The 22101-nt window shown below is 39.5% G+C and overlaps 1 protein-coding gene across 1 annotated transcript; it reads right to left on the bottom strand.

The window, feature by feature from the left end:
- Positions 1-518: 518 nt before the first annotated feature.
- Positions 519-19240, bottom strand: LOC125412868 (calcium-activated chloride channel regulator 3A-1-like). The gene is made up of 14 exons (XM_087897480.1): positions 19082-19240; positions 17112-17252; positions 16765-16912; positions 16359-16476; positions 14615-14792; positions 10111-10338; positions 7330-7563; positions 6804-6981; positions 5666-5766; positions 5069-5293; positions 4476-4746; positions 3775-3942; positions 2997-3233; positions 519-981 (listed from the first exon to the last, which is right to left on the bottom strand). The coding sequence occupies exons 1-14, from the start codon at positions 19238-19240 to the stop codon at positions 650-652; spliced, it is 2718 nt and encodes a 905-aa protein (XP_087753606.1). The 3' UTR covers positions 519-649.
- Between the last annotated feature and the right edge of the window lie 2861 nt (positions 19241-22101).

Genomic DNA, 22101 nt, shown 5'->3' with positions numbered 1-22101 from the left:
TACTGGGCTATGTAGTTTACACTCACTTCCCATCCTCCTTCCTTGACACCTAATTGCTGAGCTCACCGCCACACACCACCATATCTAGTCAGCCTTTTTGTAAAAGGTCTTTAAAATCCCCAAGGCTATCTAGATATTTCTTTCATTTTTAAAGTTTCGTTTTAAAATTTACCTTTCAATTTGGAAGACTTTTCTGTTTTGTATTCACCCATATGTGTGCACTGCCTACAGAATACTACATTTTTCGTGTATATTGAGTTAGTTTTCCAGTGCTCTATGGAAATTAGTCCATGTTTGTTTCTTTCTTGTTTTTTTTTTCAGGTTTAGACTGTAAACAGACATAATTTTTCTCTTTCTGAGCTTTATATTGTTTCTTTGTGTGTTTATTTCTATAAAATGACATATTATATGTAGTGTAATAACTTTTTCATTTTAATGAGTTATTCAATTTAACTCATCATCTTCAAAGTTAGATTAAGGAAATACTCTGATTTATATATAGCAACTTAATTGATTTTAATTGACTCAAATACAAGATTTACAACATTGAACACTCACTTTCCTGTTACAAAGAGTTGTATAGTAGATAATGAGGTTAGCAAATTAGTTCTAAATAGGATTGAATTTTAGTTCTATTACAATTTCTAGTTTAAAATATGAATAAAGTTGCAACAAATACAAAAATTGTCAAACTGGGTATGGGCATTTTGGTACCCAAGTCAGGTACCTGTGGAGGAATGAACTTGACAGCCTGTGCGATGTTGGAGACCTCCGAGGTGAGATCGGCTTCATTACTGGCCTGAATCGCAACGTAGAACTTGGTACCATTTTCTATTTTCAAAGTTTCTGGTTTGAATTCAAAATCTTCCTTTGAGCCAGCCTCTTTAGGCATCAGACTAGCAGTATTCACTAAAGTAGCATTGTTAAAATGTTCTTGGAGATCCTGAGAATGCTGACTCATTCTGATGATGTATCTATAGGCTGGAAAAGAGAGAAACGTGTTCATTAGAGTCAGGAGGACGGCTCTCTGCACTGCACTGCGCCTGCGTAGGAGTTACCAGCCGTGCCCGCCGAGCTTTAATGATGGAGAGCCCAGGAACAGTGTGTCTGGGTATCCCGTCTCACAGACTTTAGAGACAAGGATAGGAACAGTTATTTTAAAAATGTCCAGTCATAAAATCGGAGAAAAACTTAATTATCATTAATACCAGCTCTCCACCATGAGCCCAGGTTTCTTTTCAGAGAGACGTAGAAAGAGCTGAACTCAGTTTTAAATTGGGACAAGGGACACACAATGCTCCTGTGCAGTGAAGACCGTGAGCATCTCTTGTGAGTTTTTATTACGTTGAAAGAAGGGGTAATGGGATGGGGGTGGGGCACCCAGTGAAAGACAAGCGGAGAGCAGCTGAGGGTGCATCAAAGGGCGCAGAAGCCGTGAGCGCTAAGGACACGTGTGCTCGGGACCCGGTCCGACCTCGGCCGACACCTTAAGTTTACTACTGCCATCTTTCTCCTCTCCGGTTTTAAAAATGTAAAACAGGACTTAGTCATTTGGTTAATTCAACGAAAGTTTTTAGTTGCTGGTATTCTGAAGTGAGATTTGTAAATGATAATGAGTGAAAGGTGTTTGGAACACTTCAGGAGATAATTAACGGTGAGTGTAACACAGCTGCTGGGAAGGGCAGGAGGAGCCTGCTTGAGCACTGAATTCCACACTGAGTTTAGAAATCCAATAGAGAAATTGACATAAAATATCTTAAGAATTTTGATCTATCTATCTGTCTGTCTGTCCACCTATCTGCTTCTATCTATCTATCTACGACTAAAATTACAGTTTATCTCTAACATCTATCTATCTGTCTATCTATCTCTAACATCTCTGTCTGTCTGACTGTCTGTCTATCTCTAACATATCTATCTATCTATCTATCTATCTATCTATCTATCTATCTATCTATCTATCATCTATCTATCACTAAAATTAGTTTATCTCTAACATCTATCTATCTGGCTATCTATCTCTAACATCTCTATCTATCTGTCTGTCTGTCTATCTATCTCTAACATCTCTATCTATCTGTCTGTCTGACTGTCTATCTATCTCTAACATATCTATCTATCTATCTATCTATCTATCTATCTGTCTGTCTGTCTATCTATCTATCTATCATCTGTCTCTATCTGTCTGGAGTTGTTTGTTTACCTACGTATATTTTGTACTTAATTGATTTCTAAGAGTAGACTTTGCTCCAGAGAGCCCAATAGTATTTGAAACTGAACAGTAATTGAATAAAATTGAGTAAAACCAGAACTTTTTAGAAAATTGTCTTTGTTTACAATAATAGAACCCAACAGAATGGTGTTACTTAATCTTCTCATTTAATTTAAAAATAGTTCAAATTGAGAGAGACAATTTGATGAAAAAAATCCAAAAAAAAATCCTGGGTTGAAAATTTAAATTGTTTAGATACAATAATTTGGGTCAACTTGTATCTTTTGGGGTTTGAGATTTTACATCTGAAAGTAGGTGAGCAATGGGCTGTTGAAGCCACTCCATAAATGTTACCAGAACTTTGGGGAAGTTTAAGCAAGTGAAAGACAGTGATTTTCTTTTCTTTTTTTTTTTTTGAAATTGTTATTTAATTTTATTTTTTTTTCCGTTAGACTTGTTTATTCAAGTATCCGAAAACACTCTTTCCACTTCCTCCCCTCCTCCCAATACCCTCCCGCTCCCCCCACTCCCTCTCCTCCTCCCTCACCATTCCCAAGAGCAGTCAGGGTTTCCTGCCCTGTGGGAAATCCAAGTGTCTCCCCTCTCCCTCCAGGTCCAGGAAGGTGAGCATCCAAACAGGCCAGGATCCCAAAAAGCCAGTCCATGCAGACTGAACAAGACCCAGTGCCATTGTCAATGGCTTCTCAGTCTTCATTTGAACCTTGGGGGCTCAGAAGACAGTGATTTTAGTTTAGAACATTTGAAAACTCAACACCTAGCTCACCTTTTCCTTTGTCGAGGACCTTGCCAGGGGCCGTCCAAGTAAGGTGGATGTGATCTCCTTCAAACTTCGCCTCCAGATCTGTGACTTTACTGGGTGGGAACACATTAGCGTGGTTGCCATCAGGAGGCGCTCCAGACACGGTAAACGACTCTCCGGAGGCTACTCTGCTGAAGTCTTCCACTGGAGCGTCTGTGGCTTCTGGAACCTCAGGTCTGGGTGGATTCAGGGTAATTTGACCTACACCCCGGCAACAACAACAACAACAACAACAAAAATGACTTTATATGTTTTCATGTCTGTTCTTGTAGGTTGATCTTGCACGACTCGGTGCTAATGGTGATTGACAGCCGACACTGAGAAGTGACAGTGTGTAGGGAAATAAAAGCGTGTTTTAACATCACTTTGAATTGGACGAGGGAACATTACAATTCTAGCTAAACTGTATTTTAACCAATCTCTGTCTAATACTTATCTGTAAATCTTTTGAGGACGCGAACTGTGTTTTATCCATAGTTGCAGCTTTAGCCTCTAGCACTGAGCCCGCATCATAGAAGATGCTGGGTGAAGTGTAGAAACGTAAACGGAACGACAAGGTGGGTGTTAACAATTTGCAGAAATACAGTCTACAGGGCCACGGACCTGAATTTGATTTTGAAGCATTCAGATGACTGATTACAAGGAATTATATCCTTGACCTTTCTGTAGTCTGTTATGTTTCTGATGCTTATTGTGTTCATTAGACCTAAACCACACATATTTCTGTTTGAGTGTTACTTACCATTTTCAATGTAGCCGGGTATATATAGAGACTTGTTCGGTTGTTTTAAATGTAGTTTAGTGATGTGTTTTCTTGCCTGGGCCTTGACTTTTAGACTGTATCTCCCATTCCCATGGTACTCTGTGAAATATCTTGAGTAGATACCATCGTTTTTGAGTGTATCAGCACCTTGGCATTGAAATGTAAGAATTAGTCACCTAGTAAGAAAAATGATAGTTGTGACTGTGAGCACAGGTGATGGCGGTGACGTCACAGATAAGGGAGCACAGTTTCAGGTCCATGAGTCCTAGGGTCAGACCATTTTGTCTCCAAGCCTGTCTTGGTTACATGATAATCCCGTGGTTTTGGAGTCATTTACAGTAGGATTCAGTCCTTTTATGGTGCCCATTTGTTTAATAATAGCTGTTCTTATTTCATATAAGTAACTTATCCAAAGAAGAAAATATAAAGAAAACAAAATGCATTAAGACGCTGACAATGGAGATGGAGAAAAATTGGGCTCAAGTTCCTTCCATGGGTAAAGTTAAAACCGCTCAGGAACTTTAAAGACGGCCATGGGTACTTACAGCCGTGCAAAGGTTTAACACATTACAAGTAGACTTCGCGCACTTTGAAATACAGTTCTTAAGCATACAGAGGAAGCATTGAGAGCGAGTGTAGCGAGAGAATTTTAAGTTCAGGGTCGATGCCAGTTCCATTACCTGCCCCATTGTCCCAGAGCTCCAGTGTGACTTGATGTCCATCCTCGGCTTCTATAACAGCCGTGACATTGGCTCCCAGGACAGGCAAGAACCCTTGGCTGACTCGGGCGTAAACAATCATCGGGCTAGGGTACCGCGCTGTGTCTTGACTCATGTGAGCAGTTGTGATGACTGGGAGCGTGGTAGGACTTCTTGCTCGAGTGGTCACTGTCACCGTTAGCGACTGAGATATGACATTATTATTTGAGAGGCCGTAAGTCCACGTACCTGTCTGAAAAAAAATATTTTAAGAGCTTTGATAGTATTTTCTTACTCTGTGCTTAGGATATATAATTGCCGAGAAATGTAAAAAGAGGAATAATTGTTACTTTTTTGATGGGAATGGAGCAAGCTATGTTAGTGCACTGCTTGGGTACTGCCACAGCCTAAACAATGACTTTTAAACAAAAAACATGAGAATGAATCCTTATGTGTTCTATTAAGCTTATTTTTAAGATGAATTATCTGGTACTGTTTTAGTATTGAGAATATAGAAGGGGACTTTTTTTTCTAACATAAATTGATAATTGATGAAAACCAAAGAACAGGCTCACCTCTGCGATGCCTGGTATTCGAAGCCGAGCAGAGTATATATTTAGCTTATCTTCTCGGAAGTCTGAGGTTGTGTATTTTTTTCCTTTTGGATCATGAAGAATAATGTCTGGCTTTTGTGCTGTCCAGGTGACAACAAAGAAGGTGTCGTTGCCCACGGTGCTGTCCACCAGTACTGTGCCGTCTATCCGTCCCTTCCCTGCAATAGTCAAGGCTTTGCTCTCCAACTGTTGGAGAAATAAAAAAACAGGCATGCTAAAACCTCAAATGTTGCTACTATGGAATTCTAAAATTTAGTTAGGTCAGTGTAATTTTAAGTTTTAAAAAGTATTTCAGTTAAAATAATTAAATATTTTTCAGTCAAATAATAGTTAAGGAATAAATTAAATTATTAAATTATAAAGAGTAGAAATAATCTTGTAAGGAATAAAGAACTGTAGGAGATGAGGCACGTGCAAGCCACGGAAAACCAACTTCAGTAGGGAAGTGCTTTCTCCATACAATGGGACTGCTTTTAAGGAAGAGGTGCTAGAGAATAGTTAATAATGAGGATGATGGAAGTTCACTGCAACAGTAAGAAGACAAAGGGTTTTGCTGACCTGCAGAGCCTGCTGGGCGATGTTGCCACTCCTAGATGAAATCCCACTGAAAGCATCGATAAGGCCGTTTATGTCTTCATTGGCAAAATAGCGAAGACCTCCTAAAGGGGAATTTTAAATGGGAAGACCCCATTTACTTTGTGCGGTCATTGATCTATTTAACAATCTATTTAAGATACTTAGCTATACTCCACAAAAGATTACTTTTCAAGATCCTCAGCGTTGTAGTGTCCCAGGCAGAATTCTAAAATTACAAAAACCTTGCTCAAAAGAAGTGTGATAAGGACAGAGGGAAATTTAAAGTGTTAAAACATTTTTCTAATTATTCATCAGTCACCAGAAGGAAGTGTATGCTATCTTAGCAAAGTCCAAATAAAATATAAGATCTCAGAAATGAAATTTAAGCCAGTTCTTAGAAGTTAATGATTCGTTTTTTAGTTGGATCAAAACCACATCAATGATAATTAAATATTGACTGTTTAGAATGAAGTAAAGATGGATAGATAAAAATAGATAATGGAGACATTAAGGAAGAAGGAGGTTACTTGCATGTAAGAAGCTAAGAAAGAATAAGTTGCACAGGAGAAATGATTGCTTAAAATATAATATTCATTACATACTTGTAGAACTAATAAATATCAGCAAACCCACCAGGAAGATTACTGAAGTAGCCCACACAAGGCTTAGAGTTCGTTAGGACCTGACTGAACTACTCCACGATGGGATGAGTTCTGAAATGGGTACCCAGCCAGGACTCTTAGGCAAATCATTTCTAGCCTCTAGGTTTCCGTTTGCTCTTCCTTAGAATTGGGATGTCCAAACATTTGCTGTGGGCTTGAATGTGTTTTTAAACAGAGAAATAGTCTTGGATGCGGTTGAGAAACCATAGAAAATAAGGTTCTGATCAGCGGTATTGGTTGGAATCAGGGGAAGAAAGAACGACAGCAGCCGATAATGGAGAACGTGAGAAGTCCGCATATGGAAGAGTGGAAGGGAGGAGAAAAGAACCCATGTGGGAAGAAGCAAAGATTAATTTTGAAATGGAATTTTTTGAGCAGTTTTCAGTGTATAGGAAAGAACATGTGTGGCAGAACAGACTACAGACGATTGCCAGTCCAAACTCTATTCTGAAGTGTACCGGTCATGCTTGACAGAGACTCCAGTTCTTGGGCAGCATCAGGCCCCAGAGCGATGGTGTGGATGATGGCACCACTGTGTTTGACTTCCTCAAAGCAGGACCTTATCTGACTATCTTCCCCATCAGTCAGTAATACGATCTCAGAACCGGAAGTCGTCTGGTTACTGGAGGTAATTGCCTGAACGGGAAAAGCCACATTACTAATCACAGGAAAATGATTTCTGAATAAGTGAAAAGCAAGAAAAAGCTGTGGTTTAGTGCTGGGGGAGTCGTTAGGCTTCCGCTTCAGAGTGAGCGGAAGATAACCTTTGTATTATCGTTTCAAGCTGCAGTCTTGGTTTACCCAGTCTTCCCGCGGGGCACAGAGTTGGCACAGAGAGCGGGAAAGGGTGCCGCTTTCATCTCACAGATGACTGTTTTGATCAGGTTAGAAAGTTATTAAATAAGTAGCCCAGGAACTCACAACCCTTGCTGAAAGTTAAAAATAGTCAGTGGCAAGTGATAGTAATTAATTTTCTTTTTTAACCTCAAATCCTTTTCTGAGCCCGTTGCAAATTGAAGTTCCACCACTAGCTTCTCGAGGTAGGTTTGCGCTGATCTCTAGATAGGAGCTCTCATTGATCATTCTTATTAGATTATTTTGGATTGTAGCAGTGCTATCAAATGTGACCATGCCAACCAAGGATCCCTTTTCAACAATTTGAATTAAATACAACTCTGCTGCTTGGTTCATTCGGATGAGACGAGTGCCGTTGTTTCCCTGTAAGAAGAGAAAGATACGTGAGCAACTCTGGAGTCTCTCAACACCTTGTCAGATTGGTGACACACAAAAGTCACCAAGGATCTTGATAATAATTCATTGGTGTATTTTAAAGTTTAGCTTCTTCATTTCATTAAAAAATATAAATAAAACCTAAGGAAAAAAAATCGGTTTGGAGTTTTGACAGTTAGCGGTTAAGACTTCCCACCAGTATCTGAAGAGAAACAGAGGAAAAAGAATGGGTTGGGAGAGGGGAGGCGAGGGTGGAGGAGAAACTTTGGTTGAGATGTAAAAACAAAAAGATAAAGAAATAAAAACTCAACAGAAAAGAGTCCTTTCTGTTTTTGCAGAGGATCTGGGTTCTGCTCCCAGAGCCCAGATGTGGCTCACACGGTCTGTGCTTCCGCTTCCGGAGGATCAGATCCTCTTTTGACCTCTGCAGGCATGAGACACAGTGGCTCACACACATATACACATAAACACATATACACAGTGACTCACACACATATACACATAAGTCCATATACACATATACACGGTGGCTCACGCATACACATATACACATAAACACATACACAGTGGCTCACACACATATACACAGTGGTTCACATACACATATACACATATACACATATACACAGTGGCTCACGCACATATACACATAAACACAAATACATATATATAGTGGCTCACACACATATACACATATACACAGTGGCTCACATACACATATACACATAAACCCATATACACAGTGGCTCACATACACATATACACATAAACCCATATACACAGTGGCTCACACACATACACACATAAACCCATATACACAGTGGCTCACGCACATATACACATAAACACAAATACACACATATATAGTGGCTCACACACATATACACATATACACAGTGGCTCACATACACATATACACATATACATAGTGGCTCACGCACATATACACATAAACACAAATACACACATATATATAGTGGCTCACACACATACACATATACACAGTGGCTCACATACACATATACACATAAACCCATATACACAGTGGCTCACACACATATACACATAAGTCCATATACACAGTGGCTCACACACATATACACATATACACAGTGGCTCACATACACATAAACACATATACACATATACACGGTGGCTCACACATACACATAAACACATATACACATATACACAGTGGCTCACATACACATAAACACATATACACATATACACGGTGGCTCACACATATACATAAACACATATACACATATACACGGTGGCTCACACATATACATAAACACATATACACATATACACAGTGGCTCACACATATACACGTGAATTAAAATAAATAAACCTTAAAACCACTAGTTATTTATAGAACTCTTACATTTTTATCTAACAATCTATTAAATAATTATCTGAATAAAATATTTTTTTAAATGTATGTTTTAATAAATACCAAGTAGCAAAGCATCAAAGATGTCCAACTATAGGGACTTGATTAAATTACGCTTTTTATATATATGACATAATCATTAAATATGATGTATTTCTTTTTCTTTTTTGCCATTTTCCTTTTATTGAAAATAGATTATTTTCACATAAGATATATCCTGATTATAGTTTTTCCTCCTCTATTCCTCCCAGTTCCTCCCCACCTCCTCTCTCCTCTGGATCTGCTCCCTTTCTGTCTCTCATTAGAAAAGTACAGGCTTCTAAGAGATAACAACCGAACATGACAAGATAAAATATAACAGGATGCAGAAAAACTAAGCTATCAAAGTTGGACGTGGCAACCCCACAGGAGGAAAAGAGTCCCAAGAGCGGGTTCAAGAGAGGCTCAGTCATTCTCATTGTCGGGAGTCCCATAGAAGCACTAAGCTAACAGCTATGTGTTATGTGCAGAGGACCTTGTGTGGACCCATGCAGGCCCTGTGCTTGCTGCTTCAGTAAATACGACATATTATTCAAATCTTTCATAGAATCAGTTTTACATGGGGAGTTTTAAATGCATGTTATATAAAAGATCAGGTTGTAAAACATACAAAATATAATTGCATTTTTTGAAGTAAAAGGTAAACATTAAGAATAAGAAAAGAATGAAGGGATATGTTTGATGGTGTAATCACGGATAATTTCCATCTTTTTCCCTTTGCTTACTCTTTTCTGAGATGAGATCTTGCTAGGTTGCCCAGGTTGGCTTAAAACTAATAGACACAGTGATCTTCCTGTTGCAACCTCCTGAGTAGCTAAGATTAGGCAGACACCATTTCACTTGACTTCGTGTATGTGTGTGTATGTGTGTTTGCGTGCGTGCGTGCGTGCGTGCAATTAATTTTTTTTAGTTAGAGCTAAAATTTATGAGATAAAATTCTCCATAATCTTGTAACCTCCCTCTAATCATCATTTTTCTCTCACTGTTTCGTTGGCATAAACACATGCGTGTTAGTTTATTAGAACTAAACTAAAATTAAATTACATTTCTTTATATTTAACTTATATTTAATTTGAGAAAGTCAGCAAAAATCTTACTAAGCTCATGCTTCCAGATTTGTCCAGCACCAAGCAGACTACTCGCTGTTTGGACTTCAGCAATGAAAATGTAGGTGGAGGCGGTGCTTCTACTCCTTCCATGGGAGAGGCATTCTGGAAATCAGCAGATTCCTTGATTACGTCCCACGTGCTTCTGCGGTTGCACATTTTATTTTGTAGGTTTGGAGCTTCCGTATTGTGGGTTTTTTCTGTGCAAAATTCAACCACCTGGGGAAAAGACATTAATTTAAAGAGGATATTGTAAACACGTGTAAGGATCACCTTCTTTTCCAGATATGAAGTTAGCTGCCATGCATCCTGAACAGGAATTGTCTCCTGAGGAGAATCACTTTGTAATCGATTGTTTGGGCACCCGTCTTACGTGCTTGGAGTGGAAGTGAGCGATGCCATCACTCTGTGCAGCTAACACTTTTTGGAGATTTCAAAGCTAGGTTGTCAGTGAAGAATGGCGGCTGCTCATGTGATTAAGTGAATTCCTTGTTTTCTCACCTAAACTTTTGGGGATCTCCCATCCTGAATGAAATTTAAGGGAAGAGTATTATGGCTCCTGGTAACTTCTGCCTCCTAAAAGCGGAATAGGAGAGATGGCTATTTTTATTGTCTATGCCCCACATCTCCATGGTTAGCCCAGAAACTTGAGGACAGGCACTAGCGATCTAGCTTGTTATTATTAGTGCTGATATAAACAGTACCCTTGAGAGATAATAAAAGTGTAAGAGATGTAGACATTTCTCTGAGAGATGAATCACACTTAATAATTCTGCCAGTGGAAGTTTTTATTACTATAAACCCCGAAAGTCCTCTAGGTTTTGAAAACCTGGAGGAAGAAGGAAGAGCATCCTCATAAACAAGCACTGTGTCCAGAAAGGAAACAGCCTACAAGTAAGGTCGCAGAAACTGCTTTTAATAGTCATTTCATTACTTTTGTTCCCAAACACCACACCCGCAGATTTAAGCTCATATACGGACTTATGGGCATATATATGTGTGTGTGTGTGTTAGTTTAAACGTCTAAGTGCACATTTACATTGTGAGAGTGTTTGTTTCTGGCATGGCTCAGATTAAAATCTCCCAAATGGGGTTGCATTGGATGGGGGGAAATGTGCATGCGAACAAAGCAGTGCTTCGCATCACTTCCGGGTGTGCGCTGTCTGTCAACCTCTCTCTTTCTGGCCCCTCTCCCCCTGCCACGACCGACCGACCTTTGTCTGAATCAAGTCCCTCATCTGCCTATGACTGTGGCGTCCCAGCCCGCGTCCCTGCCTCACTCAGCCTCATCTCTCATCCCATCCTCGCCTCCGCATCGTATCCATTCCTGAGAGAACTGAGCAGCGGTCTCTTCATTCGTCTAAAGCTGAGAAAAACCTTAGCTTTGTTAAGTGCCCGTTTGTAGGCTCCGCCCCATTTCCCCGCCTCCTGCTCGGCAAGCATTCCTTGCTTCTGTAGAATTCCTTCTGTCTCTAGACTATGCCAAAAACCTTCACCTGAAATCCCATTCACCCTAATGGTAATTTTGCAAAAATGAGGAAAAAGAAATTCTATTGCAGGTTCCCATCTCCCTAAAATTTTCCTAATGAGCATTAGAATCTTCAATGACTACATTGAAAATGTTCAGACAGTTTGCAACTTGTACAGTTTCACGGACCAACTCTGCCTGGTCCTACTTTTTGTCAGTCGGTCTCCCTGCATAGACTTCTCTTCCTCTGACAACTTTGCCAAATTCATACTCATTTTCAAATCCCAGCTAAAAACTCATCCATTCAGAAGCCACATTCTGACCTTTACAGTAACACTGCTTCATATATCTATGTCTCTTCCTGCCTTGTTTTAAATTGTTTCTCAGTACTCCAACTGTTCTCCTTCCATTACTTCATCAGAAAAATTTATTTTTAATTATTTACTTATTGTCAGCTCCTAACACAGCACTGAGTTTGAAACAGAGAGAAGGATGTTAAGGAAAGGAACGCACTGGAGAGAACATTCACTATTTTGTGTCATGTATGTTCTGAGTCTGAGCTCATATTCTGGGTTTAGTATGTGATATGTTTAATCTGCAGCATGATAGTTAGAAACTAGTCCGGTGCTGGGTAAGAAATCTGGTTAAAATAAAGTATTTTTTTTTTCCTGAGTAGCATCTTGTGGAATCAGCATCCCTACATACTTGCTCAGGTGCAGAGGTGTCTTCCTTATTGCTCGTGTCCCCATAGGCAGCAGGAGTTATGGCCTCAGAGATACATGCCTTGGCAATGCAGGACTTGGAACAGGCAGTGTGTTCTGATCATCCCCGTGTGTCAGGGGATTTCTTGTCTGCTTTGGTGCTGAATTCTTTGCTGATCTAGACTCTGCCAGGTAAAGTGAACTGTCTTTAATCCTGTGTCGGATATTTCCTGAAGGGAGATCCACTTAAAACCTGGGCTAATTTACAAAGGTCAGAAGAGAACTTCAAGTCTATAAATTGACCTGAACTTTCATTATTGCCTAGGTTCCACAGCAATTTTTAATTCTATCAGTGAGGTAGTATTTGTTGTTAGTAAGATAGTATATAAGGAATTGCTTGTTTTAATTAAGCTGGTCTTGTAATTTAGAGATGTAACTTTAATTTGTATTTTTAAGTACTTTCTTATCTAAGATATTCTTATATTTGCATAAACTTTTACTATGCAAATATCATTATGTTTATATGAGTTAGGACTGGATAGTGCAGCAGAGAAAATAGCCGCCAGTAAACAGACAACCTTCACCAAGGCAGAAAATGCAAACAGTCTACAAAAAATATATATGAATTTTTAAGAAACTCAAAGAATTCAATGGCAAAAATTGCCCAGAAATAACACGATTAAAAACCATCAGATGATCCAAATGGGAATTTTTCAAGAAATACATGCAGTGGCTGGTAGGTATATGAAAAGGTGGGCATGGTCAGAAACCATCAGGTAAGTGCAAATGAAATACACAGTGAGATACAGCCTCACTCTAGCCAGATGGCTGAAATAATAAAAGACAAAAAGAGAATGCTGGAGAGGGTGCGAGATGTACATACAAAAAAAAAAAAGGAGACCAATGTGTTTCAGAGATAACCAACAGTCATGCTAACTACACATGCACGTTAGTCCCAGTGGTTAAAATATAGACTCAACCTGTGTTCCTCAGTAGATACATGGATCATGAATGTGGTGTACACACTCACAGACACACACAGACATGAAGGAATATTATTCGCGCATAGAAGCACTGTTATTTGTCTCTGTATAAATGAGTTTAGAGAACATTGTGCTAAGTGAAATAAATGAGGCCCAAGGAGAAAATGCTGTGTGATCTCAGTAATATACACCGAATCTGAAATGTTGTGTTTAGCAGGAAAGTAGAATGTTGGTTATTTGCAACTGGGAATCCAAGTGCAGAGGCTGGCTAGTGGTATAAAACTATAGCTAGATTACTGTAATAAATTCTACTGTTTAATAGCACGATATGGAACTTTAGTTAATAATTTTCGCTTAAAAACAGCTTGAAGAATGAATTTTGAATGTTCTTACCACAAAACCCAGCCTAAATCTTTAAGGTAACGACTATGTTAATTAGTACTATTTCATCTTTAGGCATTATGTCCGTCCATTGAAATGTCACACTGTATCCCATAGATTTACTATGTGTCAAGTAAAAATTTAAAATTACAAAAGATTGGGCTTATCTGAGGAAAGAGCTGACTAGATATTTTCAAAATATATTATGTGTTTTAAAATTAAAAATCTAAAGCTTGCTTTGTACCCACCTTGAATCAAGCATTGAACTTAGACTTGTTTATATTAGACTTTATAAACATAACAACAGCAATGGGAAACATATTTCAATTCCATTTTTAAAGTGAGGGAACTAAATATCAGACTTAGCACTCCTCTTTTAGTGACATCTTGAAAACGACAGACCGGGTTTCTGTGTCAACATCCATTGACGAACACATCTGTTGAAACCCGTCGATCTCTGTGTTTAAACCATCATGTTTGTGAACCTTTGTTCTTAGATCTGTTCTTATATCTGCTCTACAGAGAAAGGGCCATGTATATTTTCAAAGTGTTAGCCTTTTATGATGATTTGTGAGCGTCAGTGAGAAGATAGCGGAAATTCTAGACGTTAACCGAAAGCTCAGTTGCAGGTTAATTTGGGAGCGGCATGAATAACCACTTGCGAGAAAAATGAAACCTGTGATCCTGGACATGGTTCAATAGACAGAAATGAGAGAGGGATTCTAAGGAGTTATGTGACTCACTAAGTGGGCACAGTGCTACCTCTGAAGATAATGAGCAGGTTAATAAGGAGGGGTGGGTACTATCGAGACGCACCCGAACATGGGCTGGAGCAAACAGCCTCTGATCAGTTGAATGAGTCCTTCTTCCTCTTTGTGAATACACAGTACCACAGTTGACAAATAGCTTCAGCACTTAACACTCTGCAAGGATTCCTTGCTGAGAAAATAGAAAGTACTTACAGAATCAAGACTTTGCATGAACATTATGGAGTCCTTGACAGTCTGGGATTTGTCTGGGATAAATGTACATTTGGGTTCAAACAGTCCTGTCTTTGAATCTCGCCGGCATCGCCTTGCTATGCAGCTGCGTCCCTGACATTCCTGGACCACGTTTCTGCCTGAAATGCCAGTGGAACATCTACGGTAAAAGAATTGGGTTACTTTTGTGGGGCTAGCCGTTGAACCCAGGGTCTGTGCATCTAGGCAAGCCCTCTACCACAAAGCTACACCCTCAGCCCCAGTTTTGAAGAGTCCCACCCATTCTGTTTTTAATTTGAACCTAGGGGAGTCAGCAATAAAGACCAATGTTCCTTTTTCTCAGTGGCAGTGCTGCTTGATCATGCACAAACATTTCATTTTGACAAAAGTAGGCGCAATGACTGCCTGTACACACCTTTGACTTTAGTCAAAACTATGTTTTCACTGCACATTCTTAAACATCCACTGGCTTCCTGATATGATCAATAAAGCTATTTTCTCTGTGGTCATGGGATAAGACAGTAATTTCAAACTTACATGGATATCATAAAGATTAAATTAGTTAAGAATTACAGGAGATTTTGTTTTAGTGAGGAAAGAAAGTCAAAATATATTTAAAATCTTAAATTTCCAAATATAAACTACATGGCTTTAAATGTATAGTAATTTGTTGCTCACATTTTTATAGTCAGTAAGTTAATTATAAAAGAATTGGAAGAACACTGCATCAAACCATTGGGTTTCATGGTAAAGATAATTGTCAAATCCCTGTCAGAGGTTAGGGTAGAATAGGAAAAGGATTCTGAAAACTTATTTATATGTATAATTTCTTCATATTCATACTTCATGATATTAGCTGGTTACATGGAGTTGTTTGTATTGCAAGGATAATGGAGGTTATAATGCCTTTCAAGAGAGGGAACTCTAGGGTTGGCCCCGAAGCTTAGCTTACTCATGGTGAGACTCAGAGTTTCTGAGCCCAGTATAGGGAACTCAGGAATATGGGCTTAGAGCCTTCCTTTCACCAATGTTTATCTTTCTATGACTGATTACAAGGAAATGCATTCATGTTTAATGTTTGAAATACTCATCATTTGATAATCCTTTGATAGTTTTGACTTTGTTAGAGAACTCCAAAAACAAAACAAAACAAAATCCACAGTCGGAAGGATCTTTAACTCTACTGGGAAAAAACAAAACTCCTTGGCAGCTAGGGCTGTTTAGCCGAAGTCTGCGAGAGGCGCATGCGTACTCTCTGGGAACTCTCTTCAGGGCACCTAACCTCAAATGGGAGGAGCAGAAAGATCAAGAGGAAAATAATTAAAAGTTGAATAGGCATTGTCTAGGTAAGAGGTAGTTTTGTGGTGTGACAGTCGGGGTAGGAGGCCGTGCTGAGAGCAGCCCAGCCTGTGTACAAGACTCCAGGCAGTTCGGCACACTGCACACCGCAAAGAGGACAGGACTAGACATTTCTCTAGTGCCTGATCTAACTGACATTCTCTCATGGTGATATTTCCTCCAGACACCGATTCCTATCGTTTTCAACATTTCTTCAATGTCCTAAATGTTTGCTCCCTTTAATTTAAAAGTTAAATTAAACATTTTACCAGTTCATACACAGGGCTTGAGTACATCGAACCCTAGAATTGTACTCAAACTACCCAATTACGGAGTGCTGAAGCCATAGGCAAGAGGAGGAGAATCAGTTTAGGTTACACTGTGATACCTTGTTGCTTCGAGAACATTCTTTCCGTTCTTTCTGGACATGTAGAAGGGCTGGTCTGTGTTATATTCATCAAATACTCCCCACTGGAGATGGGCCCACTCATGGACAAAGACTCTGCCTGAGAGAGAAGATTGTCATCTGTTAAACTGTAGTTAAAATAACTTAAGTATGATTTCCATCTACTTTAAATTCCTTGCTCATCTGCTAACCTGAGCTGGAGAATGAGACCAACAAATGACTTATTTAATTATCAAATTTGTATATACAGCAGGTTGATTATAATCAGTATATTTCTAAATGAAAGTATCGTTTAGTGCTTGCTCTTCTTATAGTTAGTCCTGGAAATTAATAGTTGTTGTTTGCTTTTCCCCAGTGGAAATAAGAAGTATAAAATAAATATTTCTACCTCGGGGTCCATAGATACGTAAATTGTCAGTCAGTAGGAAGTTTGGAGTGAAATGTATGTACTGTCCTCTGTCTCCACACTGCCCATATTGAAGTGTGTAGGGATCATCTCCATATTTCAGATAAGGGTCAGCAACTATGACATCTGCCTAAAATGCAGAACAAATCCAGTGAGATTTCTAGAGAGCTTGAAACAAGAGATTTTTACAAATAAGGATCATCTCATGTACACCCATAAAAGCTATATTACTAGTTTTATTCCCAACATGATTAGCATTTACCAAAATGTACAAGTATTCATCTGTAAAAGATACAGGAAGCAGGGTAGGAGGGGGATGTAACACCTACTTTGTCATATGATTCTCGTTTTGGCATTAAGTACTTGGGTTTTGACTTCCAGGTCGTCGGGACCAAAATGCTTACATTCCTGAAATAAAATCTTCTTTTGCTGGCTTCAAACAGGTAAGTAGAGGCTTGGGTTACCATTTCCTGACAAAATGAAAAGTGCTTTGTGGTAACAATGTCACGCAACAAAATTAGCATTAACATATGTACCTAAACCAGAAGCAAATCAAATCTCCTTTCCCTCAAACAGAATAAATTTACAAAGTGTCTTAAATCTGTGTTTCTTTTCTTGTGCCCAAATTCACACACGTTTCTACCTGTCTACCCCTGAGATTGGCAGTGTAGGCTGGAGATAGGAGTGAAGATTTGGGTTAGTTACAGAAGTAATTAGAAGTCTGTGGAGATGCTTGGAAAATGGTGTGGAGGGTTAAGAGTTTAATTTAGTAGTCAGCAATCTGTAGCCTACAGCAGAAGGGAAGAGTTGCCAAAGAGGATCATGGCCAATGTCCCTGGCTCCCAGAGCTGACCAGGACAGCAGATCTGCATTGCTCTGGGCGTCCTCAGCTGGACATTCAGAAATCATTGAAATCTCGCTTCAACTTGGAGAACCAATGAATAATAACTAGGAATCTGGTTTTTCTCCTCATACTGCTGCTTCTGTTGGCTTGGATAAGATTATAAAAGTTCTTCTGGGAAAAGGTGAGAAAGGGAATGCTGTCAATCAAATACTGCACTCCCTCTTTTGTGCAGTTTTGACAAATGAGCGTGAGATCTCTGTCATGTTATTAGCAGGTGGAGCTGGTGCAGATACAAGTGGTGAACATCTTTATGAGGAACATCAGTGAATCCAATGCATTGCCACCAGCAGAGAGCAACTGAAGATGGTTCTTTACTGCTCTAGAAAACTGCCACGTATGCCCAAGAGGCAGAGGGTAACATTTCTCTGCACTTAGCCTGCAATGAGGACAGAGTGGAAGAAGCAAGGTGACCCAAGGAGTAAGTACAGACATGGGTGATGAAGAAGAAAAGACACCCCTGCAAGTGGTCAAAGCCGGCCTGGGTTAGTACTCCAGCAGACGGTGGAAAGTTGAGTGACTTGGATTTACTCCTTGTATGTTTTCTTGTCCCTAGTGTCCTGGGAATCAATGTATTGTGTACAGAATGTCTTTCCCGGATGATGAAGTTTGCTCAATCTGAATCTTATATTTTTAAGGCCTCAGTTACATACGTTGAGAATTTAAAATTTGGCAGATTGTTATACTTGATGTTGGCTTTGTTTTTAATGAACACACTGTGCATAGAGAAGAGACAGCTGAAAATAAGTGCAATGAGCCTTTCTAATCAACATCAAGTGCAATAAAAGACAAAGTTCCCCAGGTGGTAATAATAGAAATATGAAGGGCTGATTGGTTTCAGTTTTGTCACTTATTTTATGACTCTGCATCTCTTAATTTCTCATTTGCATAAGAGTTAGAATCCTTGTGCTTCACCACATCTTGGTGATACCAAGAGGATCTAAGAATAGAGTACACATGCTTCCTGCTGATACCTTTTATTACAAGGACAAGTAGAAACACACTGACTTCTAACGTGTCCAAGGTTCTCTTTAAAGTATGACAGGTAAGGATTTTAGGTTTTCCAAAGTTGGGCTTGTAGGAGCAGCTGGAGAAATGTGTAAGACAGCAGCTGCTGAGGTTTAAGAGTGCATTTGCTATACAGACTTTGTAAAAGCAGCATCATTAAGAAAAATATGAGAACATTTCTTTTTCCACTTGCTCTAATTCTATTACCTTAACTAGTTGATGATTTACTTAGGGTTTGGACACTGATTTTAATGTATAATAAAATATAGAGCTAAGGAGATGCTCATCTTGACTGTAGGTAATATTGCAGACAAGATAAACACAGTCAAAGCGGCCTGGGGAAAAAGAATTACTGACATGCAGATATGCAGCTAATAAAACCCTTCTTACCTTTATGCTTTGGATGAGTCTTTCATCTTCTGGCACACTGGGGTTAATTGCAACGACCACTCCCTCGTACCCATTGTTGTTGAGATGGACCATGGAGCTCTTCGCCTCCTGCAAGAGATGCAGGCTGAGGAGCAGAAGGACCTTCAGACCTGGCACCATGTTTGCACATGCTAAGTGAGGTGGCCACGCAAGGAGGGTATTTATGTCTGCTCCACTCAGGAATTTGGATCGTGACCAGAATATTTGCATGGGTAGAGTGAAATACTCCTATTTCTTGTTGACCTTCCTTGTTGCATTCATTCTACAGACGTTGCTGCCGAATGTCAGTGGGGATTATGGTAGATACATTCATTGTACTTTGGAAGACAGCTAAGGCAACAGGTATTTACTGAAGTGAGCCATCTTTTGGGGTTGTTTGGGTCATTATCCTCATAGTTGTGGGTATTTGTCATTGCCATGATCACCACTACCACCACCATCATCTATCACTGGAAGGCTAAGTCTTCAGGGTCTGTTCGTAGCGAGGGGTGAACAACTGAGAAAAAATAAACACTAGGAAAGAGCAGATGAAAAGGCTTGTATTAAAAAGCAAACAACAAACAGGACTGAAGTGGGAGTGGCCGTGGTTTATAACTTCATATTGGTTCTTGAGATGGGTATGGTATGAGCACAATGCTTCCAAACGGCTGGGGATCAAATGCGGACTTTCTTTTATTACCTTACGTGATAGTTACATGTTTGTTTTGAAAGACTCCCGAGGGATGTCTTCCTTCAGGAGAGACCCCGTGCCCCACGGACCAGTCGAAACCACTCGTACGGATGCAAACAGCAAGAGGTTTATTCGGATACACAGGTACCTGGGGTGACAAAGTCTCTCTGAAGACTCGCGCGCTGCCAGGCTGGGGTGAGGGGTTTTTATAGGAGAGCAAAAGCGCGCATACAGAAGCGAGATGCATGGTTATGGGGATTCATTCCATTGGTCAATTCAAATAAGGCTAAGAGCTGAGTGGCAAATTCTTGACCTTTCACCTAAATACCAAGGAGGGGGTCGTCTAGGGGCTTTCTGTTTCTCTTATATCTTCCTCCTTCCCTTAGCTAGAGACCAGATGGCCGGCTGTAAATACCCTGACTCATATCCTGCCACAGGACAAAAGGCCTCCCCCCCCTTATCTTATAGCAAAGGCTTAACTTGTTTCTCTCTAAGGCCTCACATTCCAGCATCCAGGGTGGTATTCTTTTCTTTTTCCTTTTCAGTTTCAGCTTTCAAATGGTATCGACACTCCAAATCCTTTTGTAACTTGAGAACTTAATAGACTTCACCTAATCTTTCTTTCTTTCTTTTTTTTTTTCTTTTGGATTGAATAAAGAGCCATACAGCTTGAGACAGCTGTCCAATGTCATTATGAGCCGGCTCTGGAGTCAGAGCGATGTGAGCCTGATCCTTGTGCTGGTCGCCTAATAGTCACGTATTTCTTTGTTAGGGTTGTGTGATTCTTCCTTAAGCTTTGTCTGTTTCCGAAATATCTGAATTATTATGAAATGCTGGCAATGCTAAATGAGTCAATCTAGAGAAAAAACTTCATGTACGTGCCCTGACCCCTGACACCTCAATAAATAGCAGACATGGCATGCTAAAGGTTATTTGTTAATCAACTTCTTGGCTTTCATGAGTAAATTTTGTAAAACCGTAAAGATTGTCTTGTAAGCTTTAAATGGGGTGGGGGATGGAGAGCTGGTCTAAGACTAGAGACAGACGGTGGGTGCCGGAGTAAAATCTGTAACTTCTCGGAGTGCCTTTATCTTTAACTGTTAGCATTATCTTAGACTAGTCAAGATGTGGTACCATTTATAAAGTCCTCCTAAGGAAATGGTTTTCTTTTTTCTTGAACTTGCTTGAGCTGCTGTTATTTTGTACTGTTTGCATTGCTTTGGCTAGTTTGACAGATACAATATCTTTGCCTTACTAGACTGTAAATTAGCTTGAAGGTAAGGGATTTATTTTTAGCTTCTCAGCCTCAATTTTGTTACCCGTAAAGTGAGAATAGTAATACCTGTTCCAGGAGTTTTGTGACGCTTAGGTGATACAATGTGTGAAGCTGGATTCAGTGGCTGGCACCTCTGCCTTACATAGTCAGACCGTGGTACAAGCAAGCAAACAAAATAATAAAAGAAAAGCATCCTATGAAAGACTTTGTTATGTTGTTCCAGTACATGGCAGACCTCAATAAATTCACATTTATTCTCTGATCCTCCTTATTCTTTTAGGTTAAGTTCATGTGTAAAAAAGTGAGTGCTTCATGTGCTGTCCCTAGTGCTCTGTCTTCAAGTACACACCTGAGAAAACTCTGGCATTGCCTCCAAAGATCTCAAAGCCTTCTTGCATGGATTGGATTGGACGAATAGAGGATTCAAACAAGACAGAGTGAAAGATGTCACTGAGCATGAGGAAGCCAAATTTGAAATGGTTTCTCGTAATGAAGGAATCACAAAAGCACTTGAGGCGGGTCATTCTTTATACAATGGAAGTGTGGAGAAGCTAAGCCACTCTAGGATACAGTTTCAGAAAGGGACAGCTTTGGGCTTTACTCTTGGGCAATTCACCTAGAGGCTATGGTTTGAAAAAATACAGAACATAAGCTATTTTTCTTAAAAGATGATTAGAAAGGAACTCACCTTAAAATTATTTTGAGGGTTTGTGCTGTAAACAGTAGTTGTCAGTTGGAGACTCAAAAGAATGTGGAGTGCTAGGATTGACTTTGTATGAGATAACTTTTATTCTGTTTCACTCAGGTTGTAAGATGGAGTCTTCAGGCAGCTTTGACTTAAAGACTTAAGTTTAAGTAGAATTCTTTCAGTACCTAGTCCCCATTTTTGATAAATACAAGGCAGAAAATCTTTCCATGCCATTTCAACTGCATCTGAAATCAAGGTGGCCAACAATAAAGATCATATTAACACAAAATTCTAGAACAACCATTTCTTTAAGTTGACTTTATTAAGATGATTTCTGTGTTCTTCTC

The sequence above is a fragment of the Myodes glareolus genome, chromosome 17, assembly GCF_982192425.1.
Source record: "Myodes glareolus chromosome 17, mMyoGla1.1, whole genome shotgun sequence".
NCBI classification, from domain to species: Eukaryota; Metazoa; Chordata; class Mammalia; order Rodentia; family Cricetidae; genus Myodes; species Myodes glareolus.
Note: the sequence above shows the minus strand (reverse complement) of the source record. Positions and strands in the feature narration are given on the sequence as shown.